The 22,986-nt window shown below is 36.4% G+C and overlaps 1 protein-coding gene across 1 annotated transcript in view; it reads left to right on the top strand.

The window, feature by feature from the left end:
- HPSE2 (heparanase 2 (inactive)) overlaps positions 1-22,986 on the top strand; it is a 771,963-nt gene that overhangs the window by 475,599 nt on the left and 273,378 nt on the right. Inside the window, exon 4 of the mRNA XM_077125704.1 lies at positions 15,459-15,632. Within this exon, the coding sequence (XP_076981819.1) occupies positions 15,459-15,632 (174 nt within the window). The remainder of the gene's footprint in view (positions 1-15,458; positions 15,633-22,986) is intronic.

Here is a 22,986-nt window from a genome sequence, read left to right as displayed (position 1 = left end):
GAAGGGTTTTTTAAAAATAAGATACAAAAAAGGGAAGACTATGTATGTGACAGAGATGATAGGTGGCCCCCAAAACCTAAAATATTTACTATCTTGTACTTTACAAAAAAGTTTGCCAATCCCTGTTCTAGACTAGAGGAAGGCTTTATGGAAGAGAAGTTGGTTATAGCTTACTGGAAAGCAAAGGGAAAAAACATTTCAGGCTGATGAAGCAGGATGCATAAAAGCACAGAGGACTGCGTATGACCATAAAAAGGATTCACTTGGGGGCGGGCCACGGTGGCTCAGCAGGTAAGAATGCTTGTCTGCCATGCCCGAGGACCCGGGTTCGATTCCCAGTGCCTGCCCATGTTAAAAAAAAAAAAAAAAAAAAAAGGATTCGCTTGGAGATTGAGACAGTGACCGTATCTTAAAGTTTCTACAAATGATATGACTCTTATCATGAGAGCAAACACTTAAGTTGTATGGTAATTATTATATAGTAATCATTTTTAATTTTTTCTATTCCTTCATTTTAATATAGAGAGGTACAAAAAGGCTAAAAAAAAAAATGGGCCACAATTTCCTGCCAAGATAATCCTGTGTGAGTGGAAATTCAGACTCAATGAAAAATGAAAACTAAAGTTTTTGTTCACTCCCCTCTCTCATTTCCATTCCTCTCTCCCAACCACCAGTATTAATGGTTTTGTGTTTCCTTACAACAAAACAAATTGTGTATATACCCAATGTATGTATGTATATAAAAATATATACATATAAAGACAGAGAGATGTACTTGTGTACATATGCATAAAAATAGATATTCAGAAGGGATCATATTATACATTCCATTCTGGTCATTGCTTTTTTTTTCTTTTTCATTCTTTTAATCTTGATATATCTTGTTCTTTAAAATGTTTAGTTATTTTAATTGGATTCTTATTCATCTTTAAGATCTTTTCTGATTTATGAAAAGGGCGAAATAGAGACAATTTACTGAGAGTTATGTTACATCTATTTCCTTGTATTGTTTCATGATTTCCAAGCTAGGCCAGAAGCTCTTGAGGAGCAGGGCCCCTATATTTTGTAAAAATATTTTTCTTGGGGGTACAAGGGTAGTTCAGTGGTAGAATTCTCACCTGCTATGTGGGAGTCCCAGGTTTGATTACCGGTCCATGTGCTTCCCAAACAAACAAACAAGCAAAATAAGCAAACTACAACAACAACAACAACAAAAAGTCAACAAATGGTGCTGCAATAATGGAATACTCACATGGAAAACTAATGAAATGTGACCCTGCCATACAGCAAACAAAAAAATATATTCTTTCTTATTCTCTTTAACTTGTTTTCCTTTTTTAACTTTTTTATTTTTAACTTTCAAACTTAGAGGACAGTTACAAAAATAATACAAACCCTATGCAGAGATCACCAACATGCCACCACACCCCCTCCCAGATACCCAGATCAATCATTTTTAACATTTTACCACATTTGCTGTATCATTCTGTTAAATTTAATATATCTCGACATTCTTTTCATATAAATGTATACAGATTTACCTTGTTCTATTTTTAACATTTTATACTGAATTATCTTAGGCTGACAGAAAAGTTTTAGAGGAAACTAATATTGATACAATACTATTAACTAACCTATATACCTTATTCATGTTTGGCCAATTTTCTCATTATTGTCTTTTTCTGCTCCAGGATCCAATCAAGGATTCCTTATAACAATCCGTAACAGTTCCTCAGTCTTTCATTTTCTTTCATGACCTTGACACTTTTAAAGGGTCCAGGCCAGTTATTTTGTAACATGTCCCTTAAGCTGGGTTTGTCTGATATTTTCTTGTGAGTAAATTAGGTTTTGCATTTTTGGTAAGAATGCCACAAAAGTGATGCTGTGCCCTTCTCAAGGTTTCATATCATGGGCACACAGTGTCAATATGTCTTATAACTACTAAGGTTAACTTTCTCACAAGGGGTATATGGCATGAGCCAGGTTTCTCCTCTGTAAAGTTACTAATTATTTCCTTTGTAATTAATGAGTATTTTGTGGGAAGAAACCTTGAGACTATGAAAATATCTTGTTTGTTATCATATTCTCACATAATTTTTAGCATCCATTAGTGGTTCTTGACTGTGACAATTACTACTGAGGTGTTGCCTAGGGGTAATTTTCTATTTCCCTTATTTCCTCCACATAGAGAGGCCAAGCAATGGGTTGTGTCCATTACATGATATTATCTCCTGAGTTTTCTGTCAAGACCAGGTGGAATATGGTCTACCTGGATTCTGGAAGGGCCAAGCTGAGAGAGGTCTGGAGCCTAGACACAAGGAGAAGCTTGTCAAAGTCTTAGTCAAGCTAAGAAGCTAAGACCTCTCGGTCAATTACACAATGGGTGGGGGATTTCTTAACATATGCTATTTTCCAGGACCCAGGTTCAGGTAAAATTCAACATTTTCATTTGCTCTAGAGGAATGTACATTTAAAATTTTGATATATTTACCAAATTATCCTTTAGAAATATTATTTTCATTTTTTAAAATCAATTTTTATGGGTACATTTCATTATTGCAATCCTAGCCTCTGGACTACTATCAATGTCTCTTCTCCTTTTTTTCTGCCACCATTTCTCTGGGCTTTTACTGGGATCCAGAGGTCCTGCTATACTTACTGTTTTAGTTGTTTAAGCTGCTGAAATACAGTATACCAGAAATGGAGCAGCTTTTAAAAAGGGAAATTTAATAAATTGCAAGTTTACAGTTCTAAGCCTATAAAAAATGTCCAAACTAAGGCATCCAGGGAAAGATACCTGGAAAGAGGCTGTAGTGCTGTAGCTGTCCACTTTTCGTTGGTACTTGCATACTGTGCAGAACCATCCATAAACCAGCCCTGAGTTTTCTCTTCCTCAGTCAACTGACTATAAAGAACTCCCCAAGAGGCCATAGTTATGGGCTGGGAAAGAGAAAGTACTATGGTAGCAGTGGGAGCCATGGACATTTGGATCACTTCCTCATGTAACTTATTTGTGCCTTCAGGACCTGCTCTGGCCCTATCTCATATGTACCATTTCCATTTTATGATGATGGAGTGCTGCTGTTTCTCCCATAGCCAGTACTCATGGGTCCAGGAATCAAGGGATGGAAATGGGAGTGGCATCTCTCACTAGTACCCCTAGTGATGCACTAGGAAAAGTTTTGCCTCCTGTCCCTGCCATCTTGAGCTCTGCTGGTCTAAAGGTTTTAGTTCCAAAAGGAGGTGTGCTTCCATCAGGAGACACAGCAATGATTCCATTGAATGGAAGCGAAGATTGCCATCTGGTCATTTTGGGTTACTCATGCCCCTGGATCAACAGGCAAAGAAGGGCTGGCTGGGGTGATTGACCCTGACTATCAAGGGGAAGTAGAACTCCAACTACACAATGGAAGTAAAGAAGTAAAGATGCCCTAGGGCATCTCTTACTACTACCATGCCCTGTGATTAAAGTAAAACTACACCATCCCAATCCAGGCTGGACTACCAATGACTCAAACTTTAGGAATGAAGGTTTGAGTCACCCACCAGGCAAAGAATGGCCTCTGAGGTGCTTGCTGAGGGTAAAGGGAACATGGAATGGGTAGTGGAAACAGGTAGTGATAAATATGAACTACAACCATGTGACCAGTGATAGAAATGAGGACTGTAGTGGTATGACTATTTCTTCCTTGCTTTGTAATGAGTATCTATGTATTTGTACATAAAGCAAATATCTTTGTTTTCCTCTCTATTTTATCCCCTTTACCATATGACATAAGTTGTATTGTTCATGGTGTAGTATATAAGTTGCAGGATATTAAGTTTGAGTGAATATTACCCAATTACTTGCACCCTTTTCTGGAAAGATTTAGTGTGTTTACAGTTATATACAGGACAGCTGAATATTGTTAGGCAAAAAAAAAGTGTCAGTTATTGTTTTCTATTTAGAGATTAAGTATAGTTTAAGGTGATGTGTATAGCTGCTAAGTTGACAAGTGGTGGACTGTGATGGTCAGATTCATATGTCAACTTGGCCAGATGATGGTGCAGTTGTCTGGTCAAGCAAGCACTGGTCTCTTGGTTGCTGTGAGGACATTTCATTGACTTAAATCATGAGCACATGGTTGCATCCATGGCTGGTTACATCTGCAGTCAGCTAAGGGGAGGGTCTTCTGCAATGAGTGATACTTAATCTAATCACCTGGAGGCTTCTAAGGAGAACTCAGAAGAGAGAATCTCTCTTTCTGCTACAGCCAGCCATCCTCTCCTGGGAGTTAATTGAGGACCTTCACTGGAGTGCCAGCTCGTGGCCTGCCCTACAGATTTTGGACTCTTATGTCCCCATGGTTGCATGAGACACTTTTATAAATCTCATGTTTACAGATATGTACTGTTGGTTCTGTTTCTCTAGAGAACCCTGACTAATACACTTTTTGACACTCAGATTTCCATTTACCCTCGTTAAGTTGATTAATGCTGATTGTGTTGTAATTTTTATTCACAGACATTCCCCAAATCTCATTCTCTTTCAATAGCTTCAGTCAAATTATAGACATTTATGCTGATTTCTTTATAACTTAGTTAAGGTTTCATTGCCCTGACTAAACTGGAGGTATTTCTTTTCCTATTAAAATTAGCTCTCAGCCTAGAGATAGCTTTAGTCTTTCTGAAATGACTATGTTTTCCTCCTAGGCAATTTTCAAACTGTTCTCTCTTAATAGCTACAATTAAAATGCCTCACTTCTTATTGGTGGTGCTCACTAATCTAATGGTTTCCCATTAACTGGTGGTTTCTCACTCTGAATTACAAGAGGAAGAGTTGGTTCAGAATTCACATCACACTGCTTTCACTGACACATTTTTGTTCTGGCTTCTACCAGAAATTCCTCTGTTTTTACACGTCCATTGGTAAGCCTCTCTCACCATTGTTATTTCAAACTGAACACTTAAAGCAATGAGCATATTTTGTGAACACGTTTAAGAGCATGAAGCAATCAGCATAACTTAGAGGAGATTTGCTATTACTGACTAATGAGAATTGTGGTTGTATACTTAGAGTGCAGACAGATTCTAAATGTACTGACCTGTATGAGTCAGAATTACTAAGGGTAATTGTGTTTCAGGCACTGAACTGGATGCTAAAAAGGCAGACATGGTGTCTTATCTTTGGCAAATAGTCCAGTTTGCCTTTAGAACTGAACAAAGATAACATGATTTAGCTATTGCCATAACAGGAACAGATAAGGAGGTGGAAGAGACTAGCAGTGGGAGTCCATAATGTCTCTGCCTTTAAGAGTCAGAGAAGACCCCACATGAGAGCCCATTGGCCTACACTGTGATGAAGGATGAGTTTACAAGGAAGTAAAGAGGAGGAAGGATGTTCCAGGCAGATCTAACAAGCTGAGAACAACAAAAAGGCCATATGGAATAATATGGCCTGTGAGAAAAGGATGGAGAGTTATAATGTGGTTCAAATTTCATCCTTCTAGGTTTTGAGTAATTATTTGGCTAGATTTATACAAATATCACAGAAGACATGGACTCAGTTAAATCCTGTTATTTTCTTCACTGGCAAAAAGAACTCTAATATGCCTTTGTGACTATTTCATGCTTTTGCCCCTTCCATGAAGGGAGAATGATTTTTCTGTATGGCTAAGGGCTTGGACGCATGGCTTGTGCCCTTAGCTTTTGGAGGACAGTACTGATGACTACAAAAGGGAAAACCCCTTCTAAGTACAATATTCTAATTTTGAGCATATGAGAATATGAGCAGATTATCAAGTCACATGGTGTAAGACTGGATATACTTGAGCTGAACTCAATTAATGCTATGTTGTCAGTCATCTGACACCAGCTGAACACCCTTCCCCCCACCACACACAAAAGAATGAAATGGAAAGTGGCCTATTTGGAATAGGGTTAATACTAGGGATGTCTTCTTAGGTACTGAGTTACAAATAAGCTTTAATGCTTCATCTTGATGGAAATCTGGGGAAGCAAAATTAGAACTTGCTGGAATCACCCAGCAAGTTACAATTTAATTCCCAGAGGCCATTGTGACTCCAAAATTTCTATAGTAGAGGAGTTTAGGGAAGGCCATCAGAATGGAAAGTGAGAAATGAGGACATGCCTTGAAACTCCATTTGTATGGCACTTTACATGAGATTAAAGAAAATGTCTATTGTCCCTGCCAAAGAATGGAGGTGGGGGGAGGGGTGGAAATTGAAATGGTCATTACTCTGAAGAAAGTAAATGAGCAAAAATAGGATGAGAGGATGAGAATCTTAGAAGCTGATCCTTGAGAGAGAATCAAAGAAGTAACCTTGCCATGTTCAGCAGAAAATAGCATAAGGAGCTGTTTTAGGACATTGGTGTCTATAAATGAGAAGATCCCTGTGACAGATCTTCTCTCTCTTCTTTAAATCAAAAAGCTCTCCTCCTCACCCCACCTTTCAAAATGTTTTGCTTAGTCAGATTTTTATCTTCAGTCAATACTGAAGTCTTCCCTTAACTCCAGATTTATATATTCTGTCCATTCAAATTCTCTACAAGTATATCCAAAAGACATCTCAAACTCGCATCCCAAACCAAAATTCTAATCTTTACCATCTCTTTCTCCTTTCTTCTGAAGTCTTCCTCTCTTCCTTCTTACGTATTAAAAGTTCATCCTTCTGTTGCTTTAGACAAAAACTTTAGAGTATTTCTAAATTCCTTTGTTTTTCTCATATTCTACATCCAATTCTTATGCAAATCTTATCAGCTCTACCTTTATAACATCCCCAAACTCAGACGTTTCCACCACTCCCCTGCTACCACTCTGCTCCAAGCCATGATGGTCACTTGCCTGAATTATTGCTATTAACTCCTAGCTGGTTTTCTTGCTTTCACCCTTGCCCTCCCTGACCTACCCTTCCTAGTCACTTTTCAGGTCAACAGCTATAGTGATGCTTATAAAATATGAATCTGGTCATGTTCAAAACCATCCAGTGGTTTCCTGTGTCATTCTGGTAAAAGCCAAAGTCCTTACAATGGCCAATAAGGCCCTACACAATCTGGTCCTGACCTGTTTCTTATTGCTCTCTTTCTTGTTCATTCTGCCATGGGCACATTAGCATTTTTTGCTGTTCTTCAAAATAAACAGGTTCATTCCTTTCTTGGGCCTTTGCCTTTTTGCCTCTGCCTGATATTCTATCCACAGTCATTCACTTGACTTACTCTCTCACATCCTTCAGTTCTTCTTAAATGTTACTTAATCAGTGAAGCTTAGTTGAAATAACATATCACTTCTTATTGCCTGTCCCCTACCCTGCTTTACCTCCCCCACACTGCAACCATACTAAATGTAGGCACCATGAGGTCAGAATAGTCAGGACTGTTCTCTGTTTTGTTCATTACTGTAAACCTAGAGTGTATAATAGTGCCTGGCACATACTAGTTACTCAATAAATATTTGTTGAATAAATGACTGAATCCTAATAGAAATCCAGCCTCCCCACCACGATTTTTTAGACTGAGGGTCCTATTTCTGTTTGTTGAACTGTTATCTATTTTGTTTTTAAGGTGCCAAGTCCTGAGAAGACTAAGGAAATGATAAGCTACTCATGTCTTAGTGTAAACTAATTGATCTTTGTACTTTCTTCCTCATATTAAGCTGAAATTAGCCTCATTGAAGACCTGGGCTTTTTGATAAAATGGCATGTTGGATCTTGAATTTTTTTAAACCTGTCTCTGGGGCTTTTCTAGTTGTTATTTTTGTTTCTTTCCTTCCTTTTATTGCCATATGACTTCAACAAGTAAATCAAATGTAAAAGAGTCTGTTCCTTTTTTCCTTTTCACTAATTCTTTAATTTCTTACCTTCACCCTAAATCTAGTTTCTAACTTCACTATTTAATCAACATAATGGCTTTTTTCTCAGTCCTTTTTCTTCTCAATTTTTCACCATCATTTATTCTCATTGACAGCACCTCCTCGAGACTCCCTTCTTTTGGGTTTCTTAAGAATATATTTCTGGGTTTCTTCCTTCTTCTCTCTTCTCTTCTGCCTCCTCCTCCTCCCCCTCCTTCCTCTTGACCCTTATGTGTGGACATTTTTTAAGGTTCTGTTTTTGGCCATCTTTCTAAATTTGTCCTTCAGAAGTTTCAAGAACTTTCACAGAACCAAGTATCAGGACTGTATGGATGACTCCCAAGCCTATACGTCCTTACATCTCTCAACCTCCAGTTCCTCATCTTCAACTGTCTACTAGATAATGCTCCTTAGGAAAACATTAATGTGAAATGTCAATGCAATCTGACTAGAGGACATAGAGACGTTGGCACCCTCTTGTGGAGAGAATAGAAATTCATCTAATTAAGCATCTGTGTTCTTGGATGGAACTTGACAGCAGATGTTCCAAGGAAGGTTACATTTGTTGAGCACCTACTAAATGCCCTATATACATATATATATATATGTACACACATATATATATACTTTTCTAATAATCTCTAGAGTATATATCTTGAACCAGTAATAATCATGTTAGACAAATTTTCTTTAGTTTGGCCCTTTTCAATTTATTAGATCACTTTTACATAGCAAAAGAATTTAGGTTGTAAGAATCATTTAACATGACTTTCAGAAAGATGATGAAATAGGATAGGCTGAGTTCACTGCTACTCCATAGAACATTTAGAGAAGTAATAAAAAAAACCCAGGACAACAATTTCTGGGTGCAAGTGACTAGAAAGGGTCTTCTACACTATATAGGGAGGTCCTGGATGAAAATGAGGAGGAATTGGGACAGAGAGAATGGAGTGAGAGTGCTCAATCTGACTCCACAGGGGACAAAAGGCAACACCCACCCAGGAAAGTGCCTGCCTGCTCAGTAGCTTGAGAGATCAGCCCCCTCAGTTCCCTGGCTGGGAGCTCCCTTATGAAACCTGGAAGCCAGGAGATTTGCTTTCTCTGCACAGGAGACCATCCAGCTAGCTCACAGAGCCTCCTGCTCCCCTTTCCATACGGAGGCCAGGAACCCTCAGGAGTGCATGGTCTGAGAAGTGGTAAAAAGGAAGCAAGCCATGCCATACCCCATGCTCCTGAGCCTCATGTCCCCAATGTCCCATCCTGTCCTGTACCCCATGCCCCCATGCCCACCCCCCTAATGCCCCCTATATACATAGAGAAATCATATGACTCAGCAATAAAAAATTATAAAATAGGCAAAAGATATGAATAGACATTTTTCTGAAGAATAAACACAAATAGCTAAAAAGCACATGAAGAGATACTCATTTTCATTAGCTATAAGGGAAATGCAAATCAAGATTACAATGAGATATCACCTTGCACCCATAAAAATGGCCACCGTAAAACAAACAGGAAACTACAAATGTTGGAGAGGATGTGGAGAAATTGAAACACTTATTTACTGCTGGTGGAACTGTCTAATGGTACAGCCACTATGGAAGACTGGAGGTTCATCAGAAAACTAAATATCGAATTGCCCTACGACCCAGAAATACCTCTACTTGGTATATACCCAGAAGAGCTGAAAGCAGTGACACAAGCAGATACTTGCATACTGATGTTCACAGCAGCATTACTCACAATTGCCAAAAGATGGAAACAACCCAAGTGAGATCATCAACAGATGAATGGATAGACAAAATGGGGTATAAACATAAAATGAAATATTATGCAGCAGTAAGATGAAATGAGGTCCTGAAGCATATGACAACATGTATGAACCTTGAGGACATAATGCTGAGTGAAATAAGCCAGCCACAAAAGGATAGATACTATATGAGTTCAGTAGTAAGACCCTGGTAAAGGTAAACTCAGAGGCTTATAAAGTAGAATATAGGGAAACTAGAGATACACAGAAGCTGGAGATGGGTGAACAATTACCTAATAAGGTTGAACTTAAATGTATGGGAATGGATAGAAATGATGATAGTTCATTAGTGGGTTTATGAATAATATTGCCATATTGAAGGTGAACATAATTGAAAGAGATTGTCTAGGGCCATGTAGACAAGAGTAAATAAGTTCTTGCATGAACTACTTCTAAGATACGAATCTTGTATAAATAATAGAAGGGCATAGGGGGAAATCTGCTATTGCATGCTATGGCATTTAGTTAACAGGAAGACATCAACAGTACCACAGCTATCACAGTGGTAAATAATTTGGGAGGAGGGACAAGAGTTAAAGGGAGGTTTAGATTTGCTATTTGGTGAGGCTGTGCTCATCTCTTATTTACCTCTTTGGACTAATGAAAATTGTCTAAAAGTGAGAGTATTTGTGACTATACAACTAAGTGAGGATACTGTAAGCATAAATTGTTTTTTGGGGGGACATTATCCATGACGCCCAATGGATGGAGGTGGTCAAAGTGTACATTGACTGAGAAGCAGAAAGGCGAACTGTGGTGTATACATATGATGGAATATTGTGTAGCTACAGAAAGAAACAACGTCATGAGGCATGCAATGAGATGAATGAAACTTGGGCCGGATATCTTGTGCAAAATAAGCCAGAAACAAAAGACCAAATATTGTATGGTCTCTTTTAGAAAATACTTATAGGAAAATTGGGGCCTAGATTGTAGTGTCTTATAACAATTAAATTTTGTCCAGAATTGTAAGTGTATCTCTAGATTCTGAGATGCTGTGCTAAATGTGTATAATCTGGTATTTTCCTGTAACTTTGGGTGCCTGTGTGAGCCTTAGACTTAGAGTTGGAGTTCTGCAGCTCTGAAAGTTAGAGTTCCTACATACAGCAACTGTTAGAGAAACCAAAAAAAGAGATCAGGCTTCAATTAGAGATAAGAACAAAGCTGATCTGGTCGGGACTGAGGTAAATCAGAATACAGGGCAAAGGATAAATGATGTTGTCTATATTATAGAGCTTCACCTACTGTTTTACACCAAAGGCAGAGATGTTTATTTTGTCCAAAACCTAAATTTTCTGTAACCACAATATAAATCAACCTGCCTGGATAGCACATTTAAACAACCCAAATACATGGAGCCCAGAATGGTAACAAGGGCTTGTAAATCCATATAGCCTAATGTAATACCTGGAAACATCCCAGGGTATTTTGGGCAGATAATTTAAACGTATTGGCAAGGTCCCTTGAGAGACTGGAGAAAAAAATATGGAACTATTAAACTTTCCCACCTCGGAAACCCCTGAAACTCTCTCAAACGTTAGAATTCTCTTCTAGGGAATTGGGTAATGAATACTAGAATAATGTGAACCTCTGTACATAATTATTAACATAAAAAATTCTTTTTATCTGTATACCACCTAAATTTTCCCATCTATACCTTGGGAAACATTGTCTAAAAGGACAAGTAGTTCACCTCTGCCTCTCTTTGCACCTGAGAAGATGGCAGCATAGCCACCCAAATTGGTGCTGTTTGTGTGTCTAGTTAATAGGCCAAGCCCTTGATCTTGAGGCTTGCTCTTACAAAACTTATTTCTGTAGCAGAGAAGGTAAGCCTAATAATTATGCTAAAGAATTACTTCCAGAAAATCTCTTTTGTTGCTCAGATGTGGTCGTTCTCTCTCTCTCCCTCTAAGCTCAACTCTGCAAGGAAAATCATTATCTTCCCCCCTACATGGGACTTGACATCCAGCAGCAAAAGTCTTCCTGGCAACTTGGGGCATGACTCCCTGGTGCAATGGGTTTGACAATGCTTTCCTAACCAAAAGGGAGAAGAGAAATGTAACAAAATAAGGTATTAATGGCTAAGAGAGTTCAAATAGAGTTGAGAGGCTATTCTGGAGGCTACTCTTGTGCAAGCTTCAGCTAGATACTGCTAATTGCCATTGTGTACCAAACCCCAATCAACATCATTCCTGTTAACCCTAAAGAACACCTAGCTCTCTATCTGAGATTCTACAGAAGCTTCAGGCATTAAATTTACTTTCCAGAATCCTATAACTCCAGACAGTTCCTAGGCCTGATAAGTCCTAAAACCCAGAATGATCAACCTGTCCAAGAACATTAATTAATTCCATCCCTCTTTCTGATATTGTTGACACCCCTTTCCAACATGAAAAAGTTAGAATGAGCATAGCCCAGATACCCCAAAAGATTGGGAGAAGAACCAAAGTAGAAAGAGAAGTTATAACGGAGAAGATCGGATTTAACAAATATTTATGACTGCTGAATCATTATATTGATATTTCTTTTAGTTTCCAATGTCTTGAATCAGCTAGAAGGAAAATCCTGAATTGTGGAACTGTGATCCATACCAAACTTTGAAATCCGATCTGTAACTACTTGTTAAAATGTACTTTGAAATGTATTGCTTTTTTGTATATATGTTATATTTCACAATAAAAAAGGTCTAAAAAATATAATAAATGTGGGACCTAAAAAAAAAATATTGATAGTGGACTTTGCCAAATGATCATGGCCCTTACTTTTCAGGACCAGAAGACTTATTACAAAATAGCTAATGGGGCTACTTGATTAGAGTATGTCAATCTCTTGCAAAAATGCCAGTGACATCTTGTGAAACCCTGGTAATCTGCAGAACCCCATTTAACAAACCCTCTTCTAGGGAATTGGGCAATGAATACTAGAATAATGTGAACTCCTGTACATAATTATTAACATAAAAAATTCTTTTTATCTGTATACCACCTAAATTTTGTCATCTATACCTTGGGAAACATTGCCTAAAAGGACAAGTAGCTCACCTCTGCCTCTCTTTGCACCTGAGAAGATGGCAGCATAGCCACCCAAATTGGTCCTGTTTGTGTGTCTAGGTAACATTTGTTGACCACCTATTCCAGAAGCAGTTTTCAGAAAATTTGTAATTGATCAAGATGTTTCAGATAATTGGAGGACAGATGGTGCATAACATCTGCTTATGATGTAAGAAACCCTCCTAATTTTCAAGGGCAAAATTGCATGAAGATGTATGATATTCCTAAGAATCACATTGCCTGGCAGGTTACCAAAGAAGCCTTTGCCACATTTGATTATATACTGTGTATGGATAAAAGCAATCGGAGAGATTTGAATAGAAAAGGTAGTGAAGTTAAAAACTGCAAAGTGAAAATTGAACTACCTGGAAGCTATTATGCATAAAAACAACTTATTTTTGAAGATCCCTATTATGGGACTCACTCCAACTTTGAGACTGTTTCCGCATTGCATTAGGTGCTGCAAAGAGTTTTTATAGAAGTCACAGTAAAGCTGCATCCATTCATTGCTAAAGGCCCACGATGATTAACATCTTTACAGTGATGTTCTATGTTTTTCAATCAATCAGTGTGTTGAAAGTGTAATGTTTCATAGCTCAAGGCCACAATTTTTTTCAATTGACTTATTGTTTCTTAAAAAATAATTGTAGATGGAAATTAGTGTTGTGTTTGGCAGAATAATCAATAAAAATCTTTGATTTAGATAGTCTATGGTCTACATTAAATGTTCTTAAACAAATTGGGCCTCTTGGCCAAATTACAAAAATGGTAAAACAAACAAATAGCACTATGAAATACAATGTTTTGTGTAGGTTTTGTAACAATCATTTCTTTCCAATGCCTAATCTTAAGATACTAACCTAGTGATGGCTAGCATTCTGATCTGCTTAATTATGATCATAATAAATAATTAAAAAATCACTTTCAGGCCCAAGTTGATATCTGAGCCTACTGAGACTTCTAAATACTCTACTTCTTTGTAGATACTGCATGAGTTCTATATATGTCCATCAAGTTGTATGTATATTTGTCCATCAAATTACATGTATAACTTGAATAAAAAAGGTAGTGAAGTTGAGAACTGCAAAGCAAAAATTGAACTACCTGGGAGTTGTGATCCACAAAAATAACATTTTGAAGATCCCTATTATGGAAATCACTCCTACTTTGAGACTGTGTATAAGCGTTGTGTTCTTTATTCACCTATACTACTTTTTGTTTTACCCCAGGGCCTCTTATTGAATTACGTATATACACTTAGTCATATGAGTTCACAATCTTGATGGGAAGTATTTTGATTCACATACACCCAGAGTGTACACTTGTACATTAAAAGGATAGAAAAAGAATGATATCTGGAATAAATCTTTAGCATTATTCTTAATTTTTGTTTATCTAGTTTATTTCATGAGGAAGTCAGCTTTTGCTCCCATTTGGACCACTTTGCCTATGAAAATTTAATTATATTCAGAAAGGACACCATATGCTGTTTCATCTTATGGTCACTATGACAAATGTGTCTCTTTTACATGTACATATACCAAATGCCAAAAAGTATGTATTGGCTTAGATGGGAAAAATAGTTTAAATGCTAGAAAAAGATAATTTTATTATGGTGATTTCCTTAAATAATATGCTGAGTGTTCTTTTATCAGTGTTTCATTTATAAGAGAATATAGCTAATTTCTATGTACTTTGAGATAAAATGTAAATTCACGTTCATTCGGATATATATCAGAAAAGGTTGTTTTCAAAATAAACTGGGGAGCACAAAATACAACTGTGATAAGGAGAAAAAAGGCCAATAAAATATGGATTGTTTAAAGGAAGAACTAGATCATTCCAGGTGAAGAGAATAAGTACAGCAAAGGTAGATAGGATGGGGGATCTATAAGAACTAGAACAGCTTGGCAGCAACAAATAACTCATTGAGAGCAATAGAGAAGTCTAAGGTTGAGAAAAATTATGTCTAAGTTATAGGGGCCTTGAGCACAGCGCTAAGGAAGAAAAAGGTCATGAAAATCCACCAAGGTTTTGAAGGGTAAATTAGACGGATGATAGTGGTTTGGGGAAACGTGAATCTGACAGAATGGGGGTAATCTAGCAGTAGGCACTAGAAGACATTGTTACAATAATTCATGCAAATGGAAGTGAGCGCCAGAGCTAGAATGGTGGCAGTAGAAACGAAGGAATGGGATTGGTATGGGACATATGTTGCTGGGATCAACCTGCCATTGAAACACATTTCTACTAATGGCTGTAATATTTTCAGATTCAGAAATATTAGAAATTGGGACTTGAATGAACTTTTTTGGATGGGCTGCTATGCTAGGCTGAGCTATTTTCCAAGTCTCACCAACCAGCCTTCTTTCCTGGCCTTGTCCCCGACACAACTCTTATCATATTGTCATTCAGGAATATAAACACAGTAGTACCATATCTGATTTTTCTAGAAAAGCTAGAAATCCAGCTACTTTGTGATATCTTCCCATTTTTAAATGTCAGCAATTCCATTTCTAAAAACAAATAAATCATATTATAGACTAGACTTGGCTAGAAAACATGTGTGCTGCTTCCTAAAATCACTTTGAAACGTACCCTGAACTGAAACGTAATAGTCCCTTTTAGCAGCCTGACTGTGTAATTCCTTATTTGCGGGATGCTCATAGAAAGGCTTTTGATAGTAGCTAGTATTTTCCTTTTGTTGGGTTCTTAATCTGAGAGTTACAAGCCTTTCTCTGCTTCTTCCCAGCCAGGTCTCTAGACAAACTTTATAACTTTGCTGATTGCTCTGGACTCCACCTGATATTTGCTCTAAATGCACTTCGTCGTAATCCCAATAACTCCTGGAACAGTTCTAGTGCCTTGAGTCTGTTGAAGTACAGTGCCAGCAAAAAGTACAACATTTCTTGGGAACTGGGTAATGGTAAGTAAGAATATTCTTTGCTTAAATGGACAAGATAAAGAGGAAGAAATACATTTGTTTGGGATGTAGTCTCAGTCAGACTATCTCTAGCATGTAGGATATTTGGCCACTGAGTTGACTTTCCAAATAGTAACAGACCTAAGAGTGAAGGATGGTAGATTCAGTGAATTCATACCATATGCATCTATATAATTATTTCTAGTTGTCTTGTTCAAATATGGAGGAAATGGCCATGTAATTTATGACTCCTTAGTTGATAAACCAGGCATAGCCTGTCTGCACAACCGAGATCTGCATTTTACAATGTGTGTTCTGTAGAACATTGGTCCTACAAAATAGTCCTTATGAAATAATAATTTAGAGTGGGCCACAGTGGCTCAGCAGGCAGAATTCTCGCTTGCCATGCCAGAGACCTGGGTTCAATTCCCGGTGCCTGCCCATGCAAAAAAAAATTTTTTTTTAGATAATGATAATAATTTAAAAAGAGCTTTCACATGTCTTTGTATATGATACCTCTTAAATATTCACAATGCACATTAGTATATAAAAGGCTCTAAGAAGTCTTGTGGCAAAAAAAATCTGTTAATTTTTTTTTTAGCCCAACATTTCCTAGAGCATTTAATCATTTATGGACTAATGAGTGTACAACCTATGGGGTCACATGGAGTCTCAGGCTTAGAAGAATCCCATGCTTGGTTTAATGCTCTGCTGCTGCCTTCTTGAAATTCTTAATTTTTTAGCAAAGGATGCCACCAATTTCATTTTTCACTTGGTCCTGCAAATTATGTAGCTGATTCTATTTAATCATAGAACTGTGTGTTTGTGTGCATGTGTGAGTAGTTCCTGTTATCATCCCATAGAACTGTATTCCCTGGAGCAGACTTTGGAGAAATACCATCTAAATCATGCTATTTTCCCCCAATGAATTTATATATATATAGTCTAAGTCTGAAAATATTCTGTTTATCTCATTAAAAGACTTTCTGGTAAACTTTACAATAAAACAAATGAGTCTAAAAACCCAGACGTCTCTTAAAATTATAGTTATAAATTGGTACCAACATTTTTGTCCATGGCCTTATATGTCAGTGGCTAATCCATGTTAGTTTGGCATGCTGTGTGTGTACAGGGGTGTGTGTGTGTGCAGGTGTGTATGTGTGTGTTTATTGCATTCTGGAATTTGACATCCTCATAGTAAGATGACAAGTCATAAGGGTCTTATAATAATAAGGTCCTATTTTCCTATCAGTCATCAACAACTGGAATGAAGCTCTCAATTTCTTTCTTCTTTCTCCTCCTTTTTCTCTTTCTCTCCTGAAGTGGGTAAAATCTGGGGAGAGTTAGGAACCAAATGGAGACTCACTGAACTGAATTGAACATGCTTTGACTGTAGGAGGCAGAACTGGGATAGCCTGGAGTTTTCATCTTCCAAACCAGTTAGAGTATCATCCATCCCATAACAAAAGTTGGAGCGATGTGATCAGCTTTGAACTAGACAAAATTCATATTATGCAAAGTTCTTTACTGGTTCCTCCACCTCCCATCTTCTATTTCCTGTTTCTTGATATTTCTTGGCACTCTCTGTTGTCTACTTGTGATTACTCCACCTAACCTTTCCCTACTCCAACATCAGACTCTACCAACTTAGCTCTATTCCCCAAACAAAGCAAACCATTTCCTTAACAGGACCTTGTATATGTGATGAGGGACCAATTTTAGGTATAATGTTTAAATTGGGTGAGTGTAAAAGACTAAGGAGTGGTAGGGCCTCTGGTGAAACTGGAGAGTACATGCCCTCTCTATAGGCTTTGGTTTTGGATGTGGCTTTTCTTTTGTTTGTTTTTGTGTATGTGGTTTTTTGTGTGTTTTTCACTTTTTAAAATATTGTGTTGGCTAGATAAAATTGGTTTATAAAAAATCTCAGGTAGGTATAGATTAGCCCAAAGCAATGAAAACTTAGGCACAAATGATTAATGAGAATAATTCCCCCAGGAGTTTTGGAATCTCTGAGTGGGTAAGCTTGTTAAACTAAGTAAATCTCCAGTTGGTATAATTAGAGCCATTTGGTGATGGAGTTGAGTGGAGGGTGGAGAGGGGGCATATACATCTTTTTGTATGTACTCATCTATTCAGACAACTGGAGCCTTCCATTTCCCATCCATCCCTTTTTCCCATGTTATGGTAACTAGTGTGGAGATTGAGTTAATTACATTAAAGGAATGTTACTTAGTTATCTTAGTCACACAACCCTTGATTCCCATCATCATCTTTTTCAATGCCTCTTCAGGGCTTAGCATAGAGAATCCTTTATAAAAAGGAGGAAAAATATTGTCACAGATAGAAAAATAGCCAAATTTATTAATTTAAAATTCAATAAAGTGAAAAATAAATAATATCTGGTAATGTTTTGGTGAAATTTCTATCAAGGCAGATGTAAGTCATCTTTAAAATTTAAGTCTCTAGTCAGGAAGACTAGAATTGGCCAGTGATTTTTTTCTCCTTTCTCCTTTACAAAAAGTACATGCTATTTTTTGGTATGGCTTTAGTAGATTATCTGCCTAATTCAGAGATATTTTGGGGCTTGTTTTATAATCCTTACCATTTAGGGTTGAAGGAGATTTATAGTTCTCTTTCTTCTAACTCATTTTATAACTATGGAGATTTTTCTTGTGCTTGAGTCATATCTCTTAAGGTAGTCAACGTATTCTACACACATCTAATTCTGTTTTGTAAATTCAGCCTCTTCCCCCGCAAAAGTTTTGGTATGGTCATACTCCTGCCTAGATTTGTTCCAATCTTCTATTCATTTTTTTCTTTGTAACCTTATCCTTTTGGACAGAGGTACTAGCTTATTCATTATATCCAGATTTAGAGAGGGATAATAGAGCTGATCAGTTCTTATATCATTCATCTTTCTGCATACCTACATCTTGTTAACAAAATTAGCTCTAGAGCAAATCTGGGTTGGAAGACCAAAGCAGACATTTATTTGGTTGTTTCTTCAAGAGAAGCTAAACTCTGAGTAACTCAACTACTTTTTTTCTACCTTTGAAATCAGTGAATACTGTAACAAGTCACAAAAGCAAAAGATATACCCAGTATCAAGAGGTGAAAGTTACGAAAGTTCAGGATGACAAATCCTATGAAAGAACTGCTTTCTTAATAATGTTTTTAAAAATTATATTCTGTGTATATAAAATGTCTCCTTAAATGTCCATAAAATATAAACTTTGTTTCTGATAAATGTCAGGTGATAACTGTAATTATTTGCATTTCTATTAACTGATGAATCTAAAGTAAGGAAGAACTGGGGAAATTTATAAAGCTGAAAATGAAATCCTGAAAGTGTTGAATGAGATTTTTAGTCCAGCTGTGCTCCAGGAAATGGTGTTTTTTTTTTTTTAAGAACTTATACCTAACAAAAATTTTCCAAAGATAATGCAGTATCTTCCCACTTCTGTGATCAGTTAAAAGCTACTATCATTAATTACTAGATGGGTGTCATATGTTCAGACCTACACCTCACTTATATGCGTATCCATTATTCTCTTATGTTTTAACTATATGGTTCAGCCTTATGTATACTGAGTGAGTTGATAAAATCAAATTTCAGACCTTAGAAATTTTAGTCCTTTAGAGATAATGATTTTGGTAAGATGTAGCCTGACTTTATTCATTCATTCATTCATTCATTCACACAATATTTATTAAGCTCTTATTCTGAGTTTGTGTGCATAAATGTGCATAAACTTATTTATGTATAGTCATTTGTACGTGTGTATATATAATAGTCATAGCCTTGTGAAAAAAGCAAACATAGTGTTGAATTACCTTCTTCAAACACACTGCCAACTGTTTATGAGGCTAGGTCATAGCCCAAAATATTAAGAGAACTGCATTTTCAGATGACAGTGTTTAGATACATAGAAGAGGAAGGGAAGAAAGCAGGAGAAGGGAAAATGCAAAATCTATATAGTTTCTTTACCTGCTTACTTTTTTCCTTTCCCTTTTCCAGTCTCCTCACCTTCTTTGCTTTCATTCTCTCAGTCCTTTGTCCACACACTCCTATTCATATACATTCTCTCATGCTCTTTTGTCATTTTTGCAATTTGTATGCACTGAGAATTTGCTATGCAAAATACTGTGCACAGCTCTGGGAAGGGAGTTGGAGGATGATGCCCTTAAAATCCTTCTCTGCACAGACTGCGTGACTTGCTAGTGCATAGTGTGAGAGTGAATATACAGAAAAAAAGAATTCCTAGTCTCTAGGAGCATATTATTGAAAGGTAAAATAAGTGTTTAGTCAAAATTATTGAACTAAATGTTCCTATCTAGAACTAGAGGGAGCCCTTATAGTTTGAAAGGAAAGAATGAATAAGGGAAGCTGTTAAACCACAAATAATGGAGAGTAAAAATGTAAATCAATGCAAGAAAGTCGTTGGTGTATTCATAGCTTACATTTATAAGCACTTAAATTAATTATTCTTTGGTTACTAAGGGAGGTTGGCAGTGTTTGAGTTACAGCAATTCTTTGAATCCATTATCATGGTGGAAAACCAAATTCTCTCACTAAAATGCCACATTGTGCCACAGTTGTTAGATAGCTGAAGATAGCAGCTGTTTGTGTAGATGCTGGATGAATCATTGGTATGACCAAAATTATCATTTGTTTTGGTGTTCTTCCTGATTTGAGCTACCATTGCAGCTCAACTGACGTGAGATTGACAAAGGACAGAAAAATCAGAAAACCTGATTTGGACATTTTTGGTTTAGGGTTGTGGACATACCCCAGTAGTAACTGTTCACGGGATGTGAGGCTGATTCCATTTCTCTTTTAAAAGAATGGGAGCCACAGTGGAAACCTACTTCTTAGAACTATGAATATCATTTCTGTGTTGTTTCACTCCCTAGTAAGGACAAGCCAGGAAGCAATGAAAATAATATGTTTGGACAAAGGATCTAAATAGACATTTCTCCAGAGAAGATATATGAATGATCCATCAGCACATGAAGAGATGCTTAGCATCATTAACCATGAGAGAAATGCAGATGAAAATCATATCATACTCACTGGGATAGCTATAATAAAAGATACAGGCTATGACAAGTATTGGCAGGGATGTGAAGAAATGGGAACCGTTACAAACTACTAGTGGAAATATAAAATGGTACAGACACTTTGGAAAACAGTTTGGCATTTCCTGAAAGAGTTAAACATAGACTTATTATTTTATTATTTGTGCCAGCAATTCCACTTCTAAGTATATTCCCAAGAGAAATGAAAACATATGTCCATCTAAAAACTGGTACACAAATGTCTATAGCAACATTATTTGTAATAGCCAAAAAGTGGAAACAGTATAAATGGCCATCAAATGATGACTGGAAAAATAAAATGTGATAAATGCATAAAATGGCATATAATTTGTCAATATAAAGGAATAAAGTACTGAAACATGCTACAATGTTGATGAATCTTGAAAACATTATGCTAAATGAAAGAAGCCAGTCACAAAAGACTTCATTGTATTATTCCATATATGTGAAATATCCAGAATAGGGAAATTTTTAAAGACAGAAATTAGATTAGTGGTTCCTAGGACTGGGGGCCTGGGAAGAATGAGGGGTGACTTCTAAAGAAAATAGAGTTTCTTTTTGGGGTGATGAAAATGCTTTAAAATTGATTTTGGTGATAGTTGCTCGACTGTGGATATACTAAAGACCATTGAACTGTCCACTTTAAATGGTGAATTGTACAGTATATGAATTACATCTTCATAAAACTATTACCAGTATAGAAGGATATTGGGTTTATCTTTTTTTGTTTTAAAGACCATAGCAATACATATACCCTGCCTACTGATTGGTGGCAAATGGCAGAGTTCCTTCCTCAGGAGGTGTATATTTGTAATTATCAACAATATGTTGCCCTATATTTGCAAAATATTTTACTTACATAGAGCATTTGTTAAGACACTATCTTTTTTGGTCCCCAAAAATGCTATGTAAAGTGCTTAATAAAGTAAATATTATGAATCCTTATTATACCCATGAGAAAACATATTCAGAGAGGTATAAGTCATTTGTAAAGGCAGTATTAAGAGCTGATTCTGTGACAGAAACTAGGGTTTTATAACAAAAACCAAGGTGCTTTTTCTACTATCTTATGTTTTTTTATGGTATTAAGTCCTCTTGGCCTTCTTCTCTTCATTTATATTTCATTAAACAAGTATTTATTGACTGTCTAGTATATGCAGAGATACTATACTAAATTTGAGATATATAACAATAAATAACAAATCTCTCTGCATACATAGTAGTAGGAGAGAGAGATTAAAAAGAAAAGGACCTGAAAACAATTTATACTATCTGTTGTCATGCCATTTTTGCCCTTTAACCTTTCAAATTGAAATGTTTAACTTGACTTTTGCTTTTCTGATGATAAATTAATGTACAAAGCAGGATAGTTATAAGAGCGTACTGTTCTTTTGTACTATTTATGTCTACATAAGCATAAATTTGTCTACCAATTCATTTTTTTTGTATTAGAGAAGTTGTAAAATCATGCATAAAATACAGAGTTCCCATATGCCTCCCTATTATTAATACCTTGTATTAGCGTGATTCACATGTTGCAACTGATGAAACAATATGATTGTAAGTAGACTATTAACTGTAGTCCATAGTTTATGATAGTATTCACTGTTGTGTAGTGTATGGATTAAAAAAAAAATTGACCTAGTAATATAATATATATATATTACTATATATATATATATATATATATATATATATATATATATATACAAGCTAAAATTTCCCCTTTTAACTGTATTCAAATATATCATTCAGTGGTATAATTACATTCACAAACTGTGCTACCATCTCCATCCTCCATTAACAAGACTTTACCATCACCCCAAACAGAAACTCTGTAACAGTTAAACATTAACTCCCCATTCCCAATACCCAACCCTGGCCCCTGGTAATCTGTATTCTAGTTTCTGAACGTGAATTTGCTTTTTCTGATTATTTCATACCAGCGAGGTCATATAGTATTTGTCCTTTTGTGTCTGGCTTATTTCATACAACATGATGTCTTAAAGGTTCATCCATATTGTTGTATATATCAGCACTTCATTCCTTTTTATGATTAAAAAATATTCTATTGTATGTATATATCATATTTGTTTATCCAGTCTTCTTCCATCTTTTGGCAATTGTAAATAATGCTGCTATGAGCTACTATTTGTTTCTTTCTTTTCTGTTCTCCCTTCCTTTTTTCTTTTCTCCCCCTCCTTTTTATTTCTCTCTCTGTCTTCCTATAATTTTTTCATATTATAATTCAATGATT

The sequence above is a fragment of the Tamandua tetradactyla genome, chromosome 13, assembly GCF_023851605.1.
Source record: "Tamandua tetradactyla isolate mTamTet1 chromosome 13, mTamTet1.pri, whole genome shotgun sequence".
NCBI classification, from domain to species: domain Eukaryota; kingdom Metazoa; phylum Chordata; class Mammalia; order Pilosa; family Myrmecophagidae; genus Tamandua; species Tamandua tetradactyla.
This window is presented reverse-complemented; position numbering and strand designations above follow the sequence as displayed.